Source organism: Marmota flaviventris, chromosome 1, assembly GCF_047511675.1.
Source record: "Marmota flaviventris isolate mMarFla1 chromosome 1, mMarFla1.hap1, whole genome shotgun sequence".
Taxonomy (NCBI): Eukaryota; Metazoa; Chordata; class Mammalia; order Rodentia; family Sciuridae; genus Marmota; species Marmota flaviventris.
The window spans coordinates 82,738,748-82,753,928 of NC_092498.1; the positions used below are offsets into that span (position 1 = coordinate 82,738,748).

A 15,181-nucleotide genomic window follows, 5' to 3' on the forward strand; every position below is an offset into this window, starting at 1 on the left:
TATCTTTGAATATTTACTGGATTTTCCAACTAATAACTGTCAAAAGCCTCAAAAAAAAAAAAACTCCTAAAATTAATTTTCCAGCTTTACTGTCACCAGCCAGAAGTAAAATTCCATTCAGTTATTTTCCTGTTCACTAATAGCTGTTGAATTTTAATTTTTTTTAAAAAATGGTTGGACTTTTATCTTTATAAAGTATATAAAATTTTCAAAAAAGGAACAATTTTGTTTTTTACTGTATTACTGAATACCTGAGGTAGTTGAGTAAAAATGCACATTTAATACCCCTGCCAACACCATTCAGCACTTCCCTTAGGTTATTCATGTTAGTGTTAGATAAAAATAAAAAGGTTTTCTATGCTAATGGCTTAACATTTAAGTTCCTGTGATAACCCTATTCTGATCCAATTTTAACAACTGGATTTAGGAGCAATCTATTTTAATTAATTTGATGAATTTAGCAAATGCACCTTTCAAGCGAATTTCTGGCATTATGGGGGAATATTTAAGAAAAATTAGAAAATTTGTTATGCCGTGAAACTCCAACAAAGGGAAGTGCAGAGCTCTTCTCTTTCCCTCCCTCCCCCATTTACTTTTTTTAAAATTTTTTAAATTTTTTTTTAAAGCTGGGTGTCATACATTTCAGAGAGCATAAAGTATACATTCTCACAGAGACAGGAGTTCAAAAGTTGCCTGGTCCTCAGAAACAACTGGCTAGATAAAAACTTGTGCATGTGATTCTGGATGGGGTCAGCGCCCGTCTGTTGGTTAAGCAATCTGTCTTTGGTTTGGCATCTGCCTCTGTGGTGGGCTGTTTCCTGAGCCTTTACTTCCGCCTTGACTGAGGTGGTCCACACTGCAGAGCTTTTTGCTGTTGGTGCTGCTTTACCTGAGTCAGAATTTCCTGAATTTTTCTCTGGGCAACCTGCAAAAAAGACAGCTTAAAAAAATCTACCTGATAGAAAGTTACTTTACTATATCAGCAACTTCAAATAAAATGCATTTTTTTTTTTTTTTTTTTGGTTCTTTTTAATTTGACTTCTCTATACAAACATGGAGCATACCTTTTTCTAATTAGGATTAGAACACATTTGGTTATTAGAAATATATCCTAATCAGTTTGCTAGTCATCTCTGAAATCATCTGCCAAAAGGAAGACTAAAAGTGTTAAGCATCAACTAGGTGCACCTATAGTCCAAGCAACAAGAGAGGTTGAGGCAGAAGGATCATTTGAGCCCAAGAGTTTGAGGACAACCTGGGCAACACAGCAAGACCCCCCCCCCTCCAAAAAAAAAGATAACACAAATGCGTTAAACATCAAACAATCATTTTTGTGTGGTATACTCATGGAGGATTGCTTCCAGTTGAGAGAATCAAAAGTGATTACATCATTTTAGAGTCCACTTGCCTGGCAAGCATAAAAGTGACCAGTTATTTTGACAACCACTTGGTCATTCTCATCAGGTGTCTGGTCACGGGGGACAACAACTTCAGCACTTGACAAATTCTGGAGTTCATTCACCTGAAATAGACAAATATACACGATTTTAAGTGGCATTTTAAAAAAAATATCATTCCCAAGCACTTACTATGTGCCAGACACTGAGCTATAGCTTTTACAAATTTCATTTAATCCTAATAATTCAAGAGCTTAATTGTTCTGCCCTCATTTGATTTGGTGCTGTGTATAGAATCTGGGGGCATTTTAGTAACTGAGCTATATCCCAGTCCTTATTATTGTTTAATTTTGACACAGGGTCTTGCTAAGTTGCTGAGGTTGGCCTAGAACTTGGAATCCTTTGGCCTTAATTAATCTCCCAAGTCACTGGATTATAAGTGTGTACCTGGCCTTCGTTTTAAAACATTGGAACTAAGGCTCATTTGAAAAAAAAACTGATTTAAGCCCATTTACACAAGTGAATGGCAAAGTTAGACTGAAATCCTGAAAATCTGATTCCAAAGTGTGTGTTCTCCATTACTTCCAATTTGTAAATAGCTTTGGATATTTCTTAGATGTTAGAAAAAGAACCGACATCATTTGCTTTTTTCAGTTATAAAAGTACAACTTATAAATGAAATTTTTTCAGTTCGTGTTCAGTGTTAACATTCTCAACATTAATGATGAATGCCTCTTACTAATATGGGACAGTCCTCTCACAGTATTCTGAAAGATATATTACTTTCACTAGTATCCAACATCCACATTCAAGTACAATAGGCATTTTTATCCAAACCTTGGTCAAGATGGTCCTGCTTTTTATAAATTAGCCAAAATTCAGGGATTGGAACTCCCAAGTACCTTTCAATGCTTTCCCTTTTATACCACTGCACAGGTTTTGCTGAAGTACTTGCCGTTTTGCCTCCTTTTCCAATAACTCTGCCAGCAGCAAAGGATGGCACTCTGATATGAGCTTCAAGTTTCACCTCTTCTTTAGGACTAACAAAGTTTTCTTCTTTAATTTTTCCATAAATTCTTCCCTGAGCCTACAGGTGAGAATATAGCTGATCAGTGTCATTCATGTTTGAAATACATAAAACCAATTACCCTTTAAGTTGGCCTAGATCCAACTGGAATAACCCTTTGTAATGATACACCTGTATTTGGAAGACTGTTGAGTAGTTTAAGAGACAAATTACGAAAAGAGTGACAATACATGCACCTTGGGTGAGATGATTCAATGATAAAAGAAGGATAAGCTATATTTCTGATGAAAATAGGCAAGTCTAATGAATAATTTGTGTCAGATTTTATTTGCTCTCCCATCCTGAAAGGTAAAACTTTTTATCTGACGATGAGAAATTAATTGCCTTTTTCTTAAGCAAGAAAAGACTGGGAAAAACTACACAGCCAGCTACACCAGGTTCATGAAGAGCCAAGCTCATGTCTAAATGAGCCAGTAAGAAACCTGCTGAGAGGAATTTCTATTTAACCATGTTTATCACTGTTATCCAGGTGATTTCTGCTTTAAATAGGCTACAAAATCAATTTAATGCACACTCCTGATATTCACAACCAACATATCTCCTACTGCATGCAACTAGTTATTACATATAAGAAACTACTTTTGTTATGTACAAACATTAATTTGCTCTGGTATACACCAAAGGAAAAAGTCCCAAGAGTTGGTCGACTCTGACAAGAAGTCAGGCAAACCTTAAAAACAAAAAGTGGTTAGCTTCTGCACCAAAGGTGCAGGCCAAAATGTACATATTACCTAATACAATCAAAGGACCCTAGCAATGTACACTATCCTCCAAAATAGAAGCTCTTGAATGAGAAAAGACATGGATTAGGTTAACTATTCCTTAGACTTCTAAAACAACATTCATTTGGAATTATCACTGATCACATAAATGAGATTTAACCATTATAGCTTACAGTGTTATATTTAACTTAACTGTAAACCCTGGGAATTGCAAGATACAGGGAAATAACTTTGAATTTCCCATGATACAAACATAGCAGTTCCAAGATAGTAATTTCAGTTTTAAAAGAGCAAAAGCTTAGATCTAAGGAGAAACATGCAATAACTGATGTTTGTATTTACCTTTTAAGATTTAAAATTAAGAACCCTAAAGGTTCAGCATAGAAAGGAATTTTCATAATTCCAGAGTTATGAGCTGCCTAGACCACAAGGCTGCTGTGCAGGAGTCCATTTCTTCACCTAAATGTGAACCAACTGTACTCACATCTCAGAGCGCCCCCTTTGTTTCCTATTCTTTCTGTAAATGAAGTGAAAACAGCTTTGGATTTTTAGTTTTAAAAAAAAAGGCCTGAAACAGAGGTCAAAGGAATGATGGGGGAAAGGGGCAGGATGCTAGGGGTGGGTAGAATGCCTAGGACACAAAAGGTCCTGAGTTCAATCCTGAGTGACCCACACCTGTAAAAGGGTGGGGGGAGAGATAGTGAAAGTGGGTGATTGAGGGCTGGGGTGGGGTAGAATGCTCACCTAGTATGGGTGAGGCCCTGGGTTCAATCTTCAGCACCACATAAAAATAAATAAATTAATTAAAGATATTGTGTCCAACTACCAAAATAAATAAATAAATAAATAAATATTATATATATATAAAAGGCAGTGGGTGATTGGCACATTCCCGATATGCATGTGACATAGGCAATGTTACTGGCCAGTTTAGAGCTAAGGAAAAGAAGGCTTAAGGTTAGATGGCTGTCCAATTATACAGCTGCTAAGTGGTCAGTTGGACCAAGATATATGGGTTTTGGATAAATAACAGAATTTAGTTGCTTTTATCTAAGACAAAGTGTTCCATACTAAATTTTTTAATTTTTAATTTGTTCTACTTAGTTCCATACTAAAATTTAAAATTAGAAATACATTCATATTTGTGAATTTGGCATGGTCTCAGTCCGTTCACCTTGAGTTGGCTGTATATTGTAGCACACTGATATTGTGCTGCTCAAGTTTTAAGCACTATTCTAAGCACTTTGTATATTATTTAAACTTTATAACTACGTTAGGTTGTAAATGTTTTTATCTTCGTTTTATAAGTGAGAAACTGGCCAAAGAGACATAACTTGCTCCAGGTTTCAGATGGTAAATGCCAGAGCTGGGATTTAGACCAGCAAACTGGCTGCCATGTCTGCTTTATATCACTCTGCTACATTACCTTTGCGTATACAAGGAAAGGCCTTCTGGCCCCAAACTCCAATAAACATGTGCAGTGGTTCACAAAGGTCAAATGCTATGAGAGCTCCTGCTCTTCAGGCCTCTAAAATCCCATAGATTAGAGTGATTTGTGGAGAGTCTATGGGCAAGGGCTAATAGAGTTGATTCCAGAGTAAGATGAAAGGGGGACCTTTTGCTTGTTTGTTTTTGGTGGTGCTGGGGATTGAACCCAGGGGCTAAAGTGGGGCACTTTAATTCAAGATTAGAACCTCTTGGAGACAGAAAACTCTGGGTACACATGTCCAAGGCACATATATTAATAGGAAAGTTTCTAAGTTTCCTCTTAAGGTCTCTCCTTCGCGTTATCATAGAAGGGTGTTGAACAAATCACCTTTGGGAAACAAATGGAACAACCATTTCAGAACTCAAAATTAAAGGCTTTTGGTTTATTTTTAAAATACAATTGAGTTGTGGTTCCATTCTGATCTTAGACATGAAATTTCCTTTTATTTTTTTTAACTGAGTAGATGTTTTTTATTTAAAATCAGGAATTCTGAGAGAAGGCGGCATTATGGTTCTTCCTACCATCTGTAGTCTGGGGGCATATACCTTGAACTGAGCCTCTGGTGGTCCAGTGATAATCACCATCCTCACTTTAGCATCTGGTGCTTCAGCTGGAGCGATCTGCAATAGACCCATCACCAACGGGTTATGATACTTTCAGGTGTCATTGATAGAACACTTAGGCCAACCAGCTTGACATTTGCATGACTGACCGAAATGCAGAATTTAAAGCCTTCTGGAAGGAAATTATGGAGAGGCAGTGATTAATGTGGGTTCATCAGTTAGAGCTCCTGCTATATACTATAAACATACACTATGCCTATCTGATGTAAATCTAAACATTCAGACTCTCAGCCAACCTGCCCCACACCCTGATGAAGGATGACCTCTACCTTACAAATGGGGAAATGGAAGGCTGGAGAAGTTGAGCAACCTGGCCCATGAACTCAGTGGTTTGTTTCCATTGAGTACCACTGGTATTGTAAGCACAGGCAAAGTGTGGCCCTTGATCTGCTTGCATCAGAACCTCTTGGGTTTCCAAGAGACCTTCCACCTTATATTTTGAGGCTACTCTATCCTCTTTTATAACTTTCAGAGTTGCTGAGCCCCTTTTACCTAATTTAAATAAAAGGAAGTCTTGCTTTCTTAAGCTATTTGTACACATTTTTTACTAAGTCCACAAATCAAAGATTATTAGTAAATTATCCCCATGTATGTTCACTAAAATAAGATATGAAATAAATAAACACTGATTAAGTGGGAGAAAGGTGAACTTGGGCTTTTCTATTTTCACAGAATATATGAAATCACACAAAAAGCCCCGACTGGGGAAAGTATGCAGAAACTTACATAGAGAGAGGAACCAACATTCCCACCAAGACCTAGGACAAAAGGATTTGGGGACCAGTTGCTAGGAGTTACTTTAAAAGAACTGGTTAGGCATGATGGCACTTGCCTATAATCCCAGAAACTGAGGCAGGATGATCATGAGTTCAAAGTCAGCCATAGCAACTTAGCAAGGGAGACCCTAAGCAACTTAGTGATACCCTGTCTCAAAAAAAGAAAGAAAATTTAAAAAAGCTTTCAGTGGTTAAATGCCACTGAGTTCCTCTTATCAAAACATAAAGAAAAAAATTGTTGACATTTACTATACAAAACACAATAAATAACTATGTAATACAAAAAACAGTATTTCATATAGGAACAGGAAGCAAAAATACCAAATTGCACCACAGTGATGATCACTGTCAATTATGTGATACATTCTAGACCTTTCCCCACACATAATTTACATCAAAAACATCTATTTTTAATGAAGCCTTGCGTTCTCTCTCCATAATAAAGCTAACATCTCTTGTCACCTACTTTATGCAGGGCACTGACTGGTATTTGCAAACAACTACTTGCTTTTAATCAAAACTCTTGAAGGAAACCACTATTTTAAAAAAGGTATTCAATTTTCCAGCTTTGTTGTTTTGTTTCAAATACCTTTGTTTATTGATACTGGTGATAGAAGGCTGGGACTAACTGCACTCTTACATTTACGTTAAGAGTATAAATTGCTATACTCTTTCAAAGCCTGAAAAAAGCACATGCCCTCTGACCCATTAATTCTACTTTCCATAAGCTTAAACAAATAAGGCTGTATATCTTATTTATCACTGTACTGTTTATGCAAGATAAATGAGGAATGATCTGAATGTCAAGTAAATGAACACAAATGATAATTTGGTAATAACTAAATATTCTATCCCTAATACAGTAAAGTACATGGAAATTTGTCCATATGTAAAACAATACCAAGTATTGGGAATGGTGATGAATCTTTCAGATTATGCATTTCAGGCTTTTAAGAAACAAAAACATTTTTTCAGCCTCATTAGAAAACATTCATGAAAGCCAGAAAGTAGAACTGAGCCTCTAATACCCAATTCTTATTCATGAAATGTTCACTTCAGTTTTTCCAAAACAGATCTACTAGGGTTTTTATTTTTATTTTTTTTTAAATGTGTGTGAATATGTGTCAGAATTTATTTTTAACTTAATCAGGAAACTAGGAGGATAGGAAAGTTGTTTCACCACTTGATCTTTTACCATGTCTTTTCCTTTGCTCACTTATTTATTGCTATACAAGAATATATAAGGGCTATTTGTTTTGATTTTTAATTATTTAATGTCTTTTGGTGTCCTGGTGTAGGAGGTGACAAATGCATACTCATGTATCCACCACCACAATTAAGATACAGAACACTTTTCATCACCCCCTAAATCTCTTCCAACAGCTTCATTATGCTCAACCCTTCCCCCTTCCTTCACTTCCGGCAGCCACTGATTTGTTTTCTTTCTGTCCCTATAGTTCTGCCTTTTGTGGAATTATCATATAAATGAAATCATACAATGTGTGGCTTTTTGAGACTGACTTCCTTCTCTCAGCACAATACATGAGAATCCTTGCAAATTGTTTTTATCAATAGTCTCTTTTCATTGCTTAGTAATATTTATTGTATAGATGGACACATTTTATCCATTCACCAGGTTTCTTATTTTGGGACAGTTATCAATAAAGATGATATAGATAATTTAAGTATAGTGTGTGGGGTGTGTGTGTGTGTGTGAGTGAAAACCCAAATTTTCATTTCTCTTGGATAAATATCCAGGAGTGGGATTTATGAGTTGTTTGATAAGTGTACTATGTTGTATGTTAATCTTAATTTTTAAAGGTTCATAAAACTTAGTCAAAATAAAACCTCTAACTGATGTTTTCCTGAACAAAACTATAGATACATCAAGCTTTTTAATATTATGTTGTTTTAGCACGTCAAAATACAGAATCTTCAAAAAACACACTGTTATATTATGGCAGAAAACATTAACTGTCTTCTGATATTTGTTACTCTACTGTCTGTAATAATGAAATGTTTAGCTAACTATACAGAGACTAGATTTCCCTAATGCCCCTTCAGCTTCATCTGGCCAAATCCTGAGGAAATGTCCCTAGTAGAAAGGCTTTGTTGTGTCCTACTTGTCCCTTCTGGCTTGGACAACAGACCAGATTGTTTGAGCACTGAATGATGTCTTCTGGGACCATGAGAGTCCAAGATCACACCTGGCAAAGATGACTAGAAGGAGCTTAGAAGTCCAAGGTTTTGAGGAGCAAAGTAACCAGCCAGCCCTGGATTTCTTGCCTCCAGAATCAGTCTGGAGGTTAAGCTACTGTTGTTTGGGGTTTTCTGTCAGGCCCTATGTAACCAAGACTATCTCTAACATTCAATTCAAATTATTAAGTGGAAAGATTTATCTTTCTAATTTGCTTAAAGAACCAGGACAGCCACAGTTGGCAAAACAGTACCTTAATTGAAGCTCCTGCAAAGCGAGAAAGCTGTTTGATGTGCTGGCCCTGCTTGCCGATAATGGCGCCGACTGAAAGAGCTGGGATAAACAGATGTACAGTCTCCGTTTCTGATTGCTGATAGAAAAGAAAGCCAGAAAGTACATGTTTATTTGCTACAAATCAGGGGGGTTTGTTTTGTTTTGTTTCGGGTTTTGGCTTTTAATCATCAGCTTTGGCATGAGCACATTCTCACATACAGTACAGGTATTAGAAAGGTTGAAGAGGAGGAGAAACTATCAAAATAAGTTGACAAGAATTTATCCCACAAGTCAAGAAGGTCTCATATTCATTCTGAAACCATTTGTATTTAAAATTCCACTTTTATGTACATGGTTTTTTTTTTTTTTAAGTACCAGGGATTAAACTCAGAGCCACATCCCCGGCCCTATTTTGTATTTTATTTAGAGACAGTGTCTCACTGAGTTGCTTAGCACCTCGCTTTTGCTGAGGCTGCCTCAGTCTCCCCTACCACTGGCATTAGAGGCATGCGCCATTGCACCTGGTTCTATACATGATTTTCTGAAAATTTAAGATGTCACTGAGTTATAGATTTAAATGATACACAGACATTATAAAGTTTAAACAAACACTAAAGAAATAATATTGCCTTAAAAACGACAATCTTCCAACCACTATATCCAAAGTAGTTTCTTTTTTTTAATGTTTATTTATTTATTTTTTTAGTTGTAGTTGGACACAATATACTTATTTTATTTATTTATTTTTATGTGGTGCTGAGGATAGAACCCAGGGCCTCGCACATGCTAGGTGAGCATACTGCTGAGCCACAACCCCAGCCCCCAAGGTAGTTTCTTGATAAGTAAAAGAAATTCTGGACAACACTGCAGCATTCAAAGATGCCAACTCCACACCTCATCTGTGTAGGTTTCACTTCTTAAATACATAGTGAACTATCTTCTAAGAAAAACACCCAGGTCTTTTCATAAAGAACTAAATCATGAGAAAACAACCAATGTCATTCCATTCTCATTACACTAGCAGAGGACAGGATTAGAAGAGGACTAATTCACCTTAGTGGTAAAATGCTGTAATTACTTTCCCATATAATTCCTTACTCCTTCTATTTCTGTCTTCCCTTTCATTTTTATATATAAGTGAATAAGAAAACGTTCTGAAGGCTAACTCCTGTAAGGCTGTGTTTAAGTGGATTTCATCTGAATACTCATTCCTACACCTAAAGCCACCTGTGCCCTTTAACATAGCCATTCTCGCAAGCAAAACAAAACATTCAGTTACTGGATTCTTTAAAATGCCAATTAGAGGTTCAGTAATGTTGCCAATGAACTTAAAAGGTGTATAGAAGCCATACTCATATTTATACAGTTTATACTTGTTTACTTATCTTAGTAAGAAAAACACTTCCAAGAATAAGTTAATTCCAAGAAAAGTATTACAAGAAATATTTTAAGATAAGCCACAATAGGATATGCCAAGTAAAGCAAAATATGCATTTATTTAAAAAACTATATATACCCAGGGGCTGGGATTGTGTGGCTCAGTGGTAGAGTACTCGTCTAGCATGAGCGGGACCCGGATTTGATCCTCAGCACCACATAAAAATAAAGGCATTGTGTTGTGTCCATCTACACCTAAAAATAAATATTAAAAAAAGAGGAAAAAATAACTATATATAATAAGCTAATATTTCTAAATATGCTTGTAATAAGAAATTTACATGTGAATGATTACGTAAAAACATTTCAGAATTATCTGTTGAATCTTCTTATTTCCATTCTAAAGCACGTATGAATTTATTTCCCAAGTACTAAAGTCAATCCATCAATACTGTAAAATATACACCAACATACACTGCCATAAAATACTTCTAATTTCTAATATTTAAACCTAAACACTTCTCAAATTTCTAATGCCTTGAACAAAAAGTATGCCAACAGTTTTGCTCAAACCAGGGACATATTTGCAATTTGATTATTTTAGAAAATTTTTGAAAATCAGAAATTTGCAACACAAGGCTCTGACATTTTTATTGGGTGTGGAAACAAATTTTGTGCCACTGAATGTTGATCTACCAAAGGACACCATCACTCTTACCAAAAAATTATTACTGGCATTAATGGTTCCATATTCTTTCTGTAAGCAGAGTGAAGGCAGAGAGCAAGGCATCACAAACACTATGAGAGACTGATAATCAACTGCAGAACCCCCCATAAAGATGAATAAGCTGTCCAACTTATCCCTCCACAAAGACTTTTCGGAGCTTATTTATTCTATGTCACAATCTATACATGCTACTTGGTAAGAATTTGAATTATGTGGATTTAAATCTGAGAATCATTTTCCTTTTCTTTAGACTTCCATCTAACATTTATGGGTAAAAATTAGTCCTATATGGACAATTGTTGGGTCAGAATCTTGTTATTCGTTTTGTTTGTACCAAGGAACAAACCTAGGGGCGCTTAATCACTGAGTCACACCTCCAGCCTTTGTTTCTATTTTTGTGTTGTTTTTTTTGGAGATAGGGTCTTGCCAAATTGCTTAGGGCCTCACTAAGTTGCTCATGCTGGCTTTGAATCTGCCTCAGCCTCCTGAGCTACTGGAACTATAGGCATGCACCATGACACCCAGCAGAACCTTGTTATTTTTTACAAATTTTCAAGGAAAATCTCAACTACTGTATCATCTTAAGTTTAAAGGAAAGGTTCAGTTACATGTTTAAATTTAAAAAAAAAAAAGTAAGTCTTTAAATTTCTTTCTGCTGAACAAAAAGATTAAAAATTTATTGGGGCATGGTAGAGCATATCTATAATTCCAGTGACTCTCGAGGCTGAGACCGAAGACTGCAAATATGGCCTGCCTCACCTCGTCTCCAAATAAAAAAATAAAAAGCACTGAGGATGTAGCTCAGTGGTAAAACGCCCCCAGGTTCAATCTCCAGTATCAAAAATAAATTAGTTAACACTATAGAAACAATAAAAGGGCTTTTCTTTGAATACAAGGACTGACTTTTGCCTACAAACCCAATAAAATGGAAATGCAATATAGGAAGTGATACAGATGATACCTAGACAAATTTAAAGTACAACAGTATGCAAATGAACATTAAGATAGCAAAAATGTGTTAGGAATTTAAGTCAGAAAAATGTAAGCTGACCAAACTACATAACTTCACAATCAACCAGTTATCTAAATGAAATGCCAAGTCTAAATAGTTTCACTAGTTAGTTCTTTCAAGGCAAATACTCAGGAAGAATGACAAAATCCTAGTTAGAAGACAGACATGGCAACTAGAAGCAGACAGGCACGTTTAATGGGCAGACAAAAAGTACTGACACTATAAAGAAACAAATGGGCAGAGTACAAATAGTATGTTCTAATTGCTTGTCTACATTAATCAGATACTTTGAATATCTTCCTATGTCACTATTTAACTCTCCCAATAGAGTATTCTCTTGAATAGATATACCTCACCCAATTTATCTCAGCCCTAATGGCAAATATACATAGTCTCCAATTTTCATGTTTCAACCAAATCTATCTATCTATTTGTTTATTTTTTACTTGCCAGGGATTGAACTCAGGGGCACTCGACCACTGAGCCACATCCCCAGCCCTGTTTTGTATTTTATTTAGAATCAGGGTCTCACTGAGTTGCCTAGTGCCTCACTTTTGCAGAGGCTGGCTTTGAACTCCTGCTGCCTCAGCCTCCCCAGCTGCTGGATCCCACTGCACCTGGCTGGATCTTTTTATTTATTTTAGTTGTAGATAGATAATAAAGGTATTGTGTCCATCTTTTTTTAATGTGGTGCTAAGGATCAAACCCAGGGCCTCACACATGCCAGGCACTTGCTCTACCACTGAACCACCATCCCAGCCCTCAACTGAATCTTTGTAGACAAACTTTTGTGCCCTTGTTCAAACACCTCCATGATTCAGATTAAGAACTACTGGGTTTGAACATTTTAAATCAATAATTATCAAATTGTCAACTTGTTTAGTCTACATAGAATTCCAGTTATTCTGTACCACTAGAATTCCAATTAAGACATTCATGGCACTTTTGAATGCTAGCTTTGTGGTTTTTAATGAATAGTGAGAAATGGGTAAAAAGAGCACTGAGCTAAAATTCAGGTTAAGAGGGGAATAACTGATGAGGGAGCAGGGTATGTGGCAACTGTGTGAGAAGATCTGTTGAGTTTGTTGTTTCAGGTACTGTGCCTGAACTCATTTGTACCTCATGACTAATAACTGATAAAAACTATCAACATTTTCATTTAAGAGATGAGAAAATGAATTGGAAAAGTTAAGTCATTTGTCCAAAGTCACATAACAGATGGTAGAGAAAGGAGTCAGACTTGGGTATGTTCTAAACCATATTCACAAAAAATCAGTGTGTATCCTTCTTTCAACAGATATGGATGTGCCCTGTGGAAAATACAGATATTTTGGCTCTTAAGAGCCAAACAGCACTGTTGTTTGAGGTGGGGCTGTTTTCCCTTTCTTATGACTTCCTGAGTCAACTGCACACAACCATATTATGCATGTTCGAGACACTTAGCAACTTAAAAGACTAAAGAGTTTCAGTTCCCTTATCTTCAGTGACAGTTAATTTTCCTGCTGTATCTGAGGGTGCTTTTATAACACCTTCAGAGTTAAGTTTTCAGTTTGTCACCAATTCATAATAGTGCAATTGAATTTTTAAATATAAATATTCATCCTTGTATAAATACTTTAAAGAATTTATGTTAAGGGGCTTGGACTGTGGCTCAGCAGTAGAGTGCTTGCCTAGCACGGGCGGGACCTGGGTTCGATTCTCAGCACCACATAAAAATAAAGGCATTGTTTTGTGTCCTTCTACACCTAAAAAAATAAATATTTTAAAAAAAGAATTTATGTTAAGACCTACTGGGTCAGAGAGCACAAACATTTAAAACTGACAAATTTTTCAACTAATCATGCCAGTTAATTTATTTCATGGTCAATTAGCTTAATAAAGAAAAGGAGAGATCATTTTAGTACAAACCATGTCCTTAATTTTCATGAAAAGTAAAGCAATGTATGAATCTGGAACCCATGCCTAGTTTCCTATAAATGAAAACCATTTGAACTCTGTTCTTTATCTCTTCCTTTATCTTTGTCCTTAACCATGTACATATTTAATAGTTAACCCAAAATTCAACTTCAGGGAATATTCCTGACCTACCCCTCTTTGATCATTGAAGTTTGTTTCTTTAGTATATGTGCAAATAGATGAGCTAACTAAATTTCTACTATTTATTACTTGATAAAATTATTTGGTTTTCCCCATGTTTTCCAGGACAGTGTAACACACTGCAGGCATTAACACAGTTCTGTAGCTCTAGAAGCCTCCCGACTAACCTCTGAACTGTAAAAATTTGTGATAAGGCCCTATCCTGCCAAACTTGGCCAAATCACTTCTGTTGCTTTTCATCACTGAAAGGCACCAAATAAAATCATTTCATTCTTTAGTACTTCTAAATATAGTGCCTTTCTTTGGAAGCCTCTAGTATGCTATCCAGTCCCCAAAGTCATCTGTCTTTTTAAGTCCTTACTTTGTAACTGGATAAATCAAGTAAATTGATGGTGACACTGACCACAAACTCTGCTCCAATTTAGCATTATTTTGTCATTCTAGTCTTACAAAGACCATTAAGTAAATCATGACCATTTTTTAAAAAAGTAGGGTAGGATCTAAACATTTTTATCTTAAGAACATCCAGAACATGTCCTATATAATAAAGGAATCTACTTTGCTGTAGTTATTGGCTTGATGATGATAAAGACCTTTTTAAGGGGTAAGACTAAATCTCATGTGTAACTAGCTAGACTCTATCCCACAGTACTTCATCATAACTATGTGATTACTTCTTGGGCCTCATTCCAGAAAGAATTTTATGATGCTTACAAAATATACATAATCTAAAAAGATAAAACAATGGTGGGCAAAGAAATAAGAGCATAGGAATCTGAACAGTAAATATATATTGATGCCAAAACTACTGTTATTATACAAATTTGGCTTTAAGCAGGAAGTTTAGAATTAAAAAAATAATAATAAATCAGCTGTATGACTTACCAGATCTAAGGGGAAAAATTTTCATTTGCTTAGTAAAAACTTATTTTCCTGGTACTGATCCCAGCTTCTAAATCTCCTTAGAAAATAGTAATTTAACAGGCATTAAACTCAACAACATCCTCAGAGTCAATATCCCAGAGCCTCAAAAGCACATCCCGAGCATGTGCCTTAGCCTAGAACACATCAAAGACAGCTGCTATGAGAAAACTCAGGCAAAAACAGGGCCGAAGCCTCAAAAGCTTAACAAAAGCAAAACTTTCTTCCTGACACTGTGATGAAAGGCTATTGTGTTTTTGTTTTGTTGATTTGGGGGGTGGAAGTACAGAGCTGTCAAATTCGATATGAAGATTAAGAATAAATTTTGTAAGCAATATGTGGAGCGTTGGAAAAGGAATGATCATCAGGAGAGAAGGGCTGAAAGGACCAAAATAGAAAGGGCAACTACATAAAGAATCAATACACACATGTAAAATCAGCTAGACTGGGATGAGAACAGAAGCAACAGAACCTGTCAGTGGG

At 36.0% G+C, this 15,181-nt stretch overlaps 1 protein-coding gene across 2 annotated transcripts in view; it reads right to left on the reverse strand.

The window, feature by feature from the left end:
- Positions 1 to 433: 433 nt before the first annotated feature.
- The window catches only part of Igf2bp3 (insulin like growth factor 2 mRNA binding protein 3), a 138,063-nt gene continuing 123,315 nt past the window's right edge, over positions 434 to 15,181 (reverse strand). For both annotated transcript variants that reach the window (XM_027932768.3, XM_027932767.3), the window contains 5 exons: positions 8,545 to 8,661; positions 5,241 to 5,315; positions 2,353 to 2,484; positions 1,409 to 1,522; positions 434 to 925 (listed from right to left, as the gene is read on the reverse strand). In XM_027932768.3, coding sequence (XP_027788569.1) covers positions 827 to 925; positions 1,409 to 1,522; positions 2,353 to 2,484; positions 5,241 to 5,315; positions 8,545 to 8,661 — 537 coding nt within the window. In that variant the 3' untranslated portion in view covers positions 434 to 826. The remainder of the gene's footprint in view (positions 926 to 1,408; positions 1,523 to 2,352; positions 2,485 to 5,240; positions 5,316 to 8,544; positions 8,662 to 15,181) is intronic.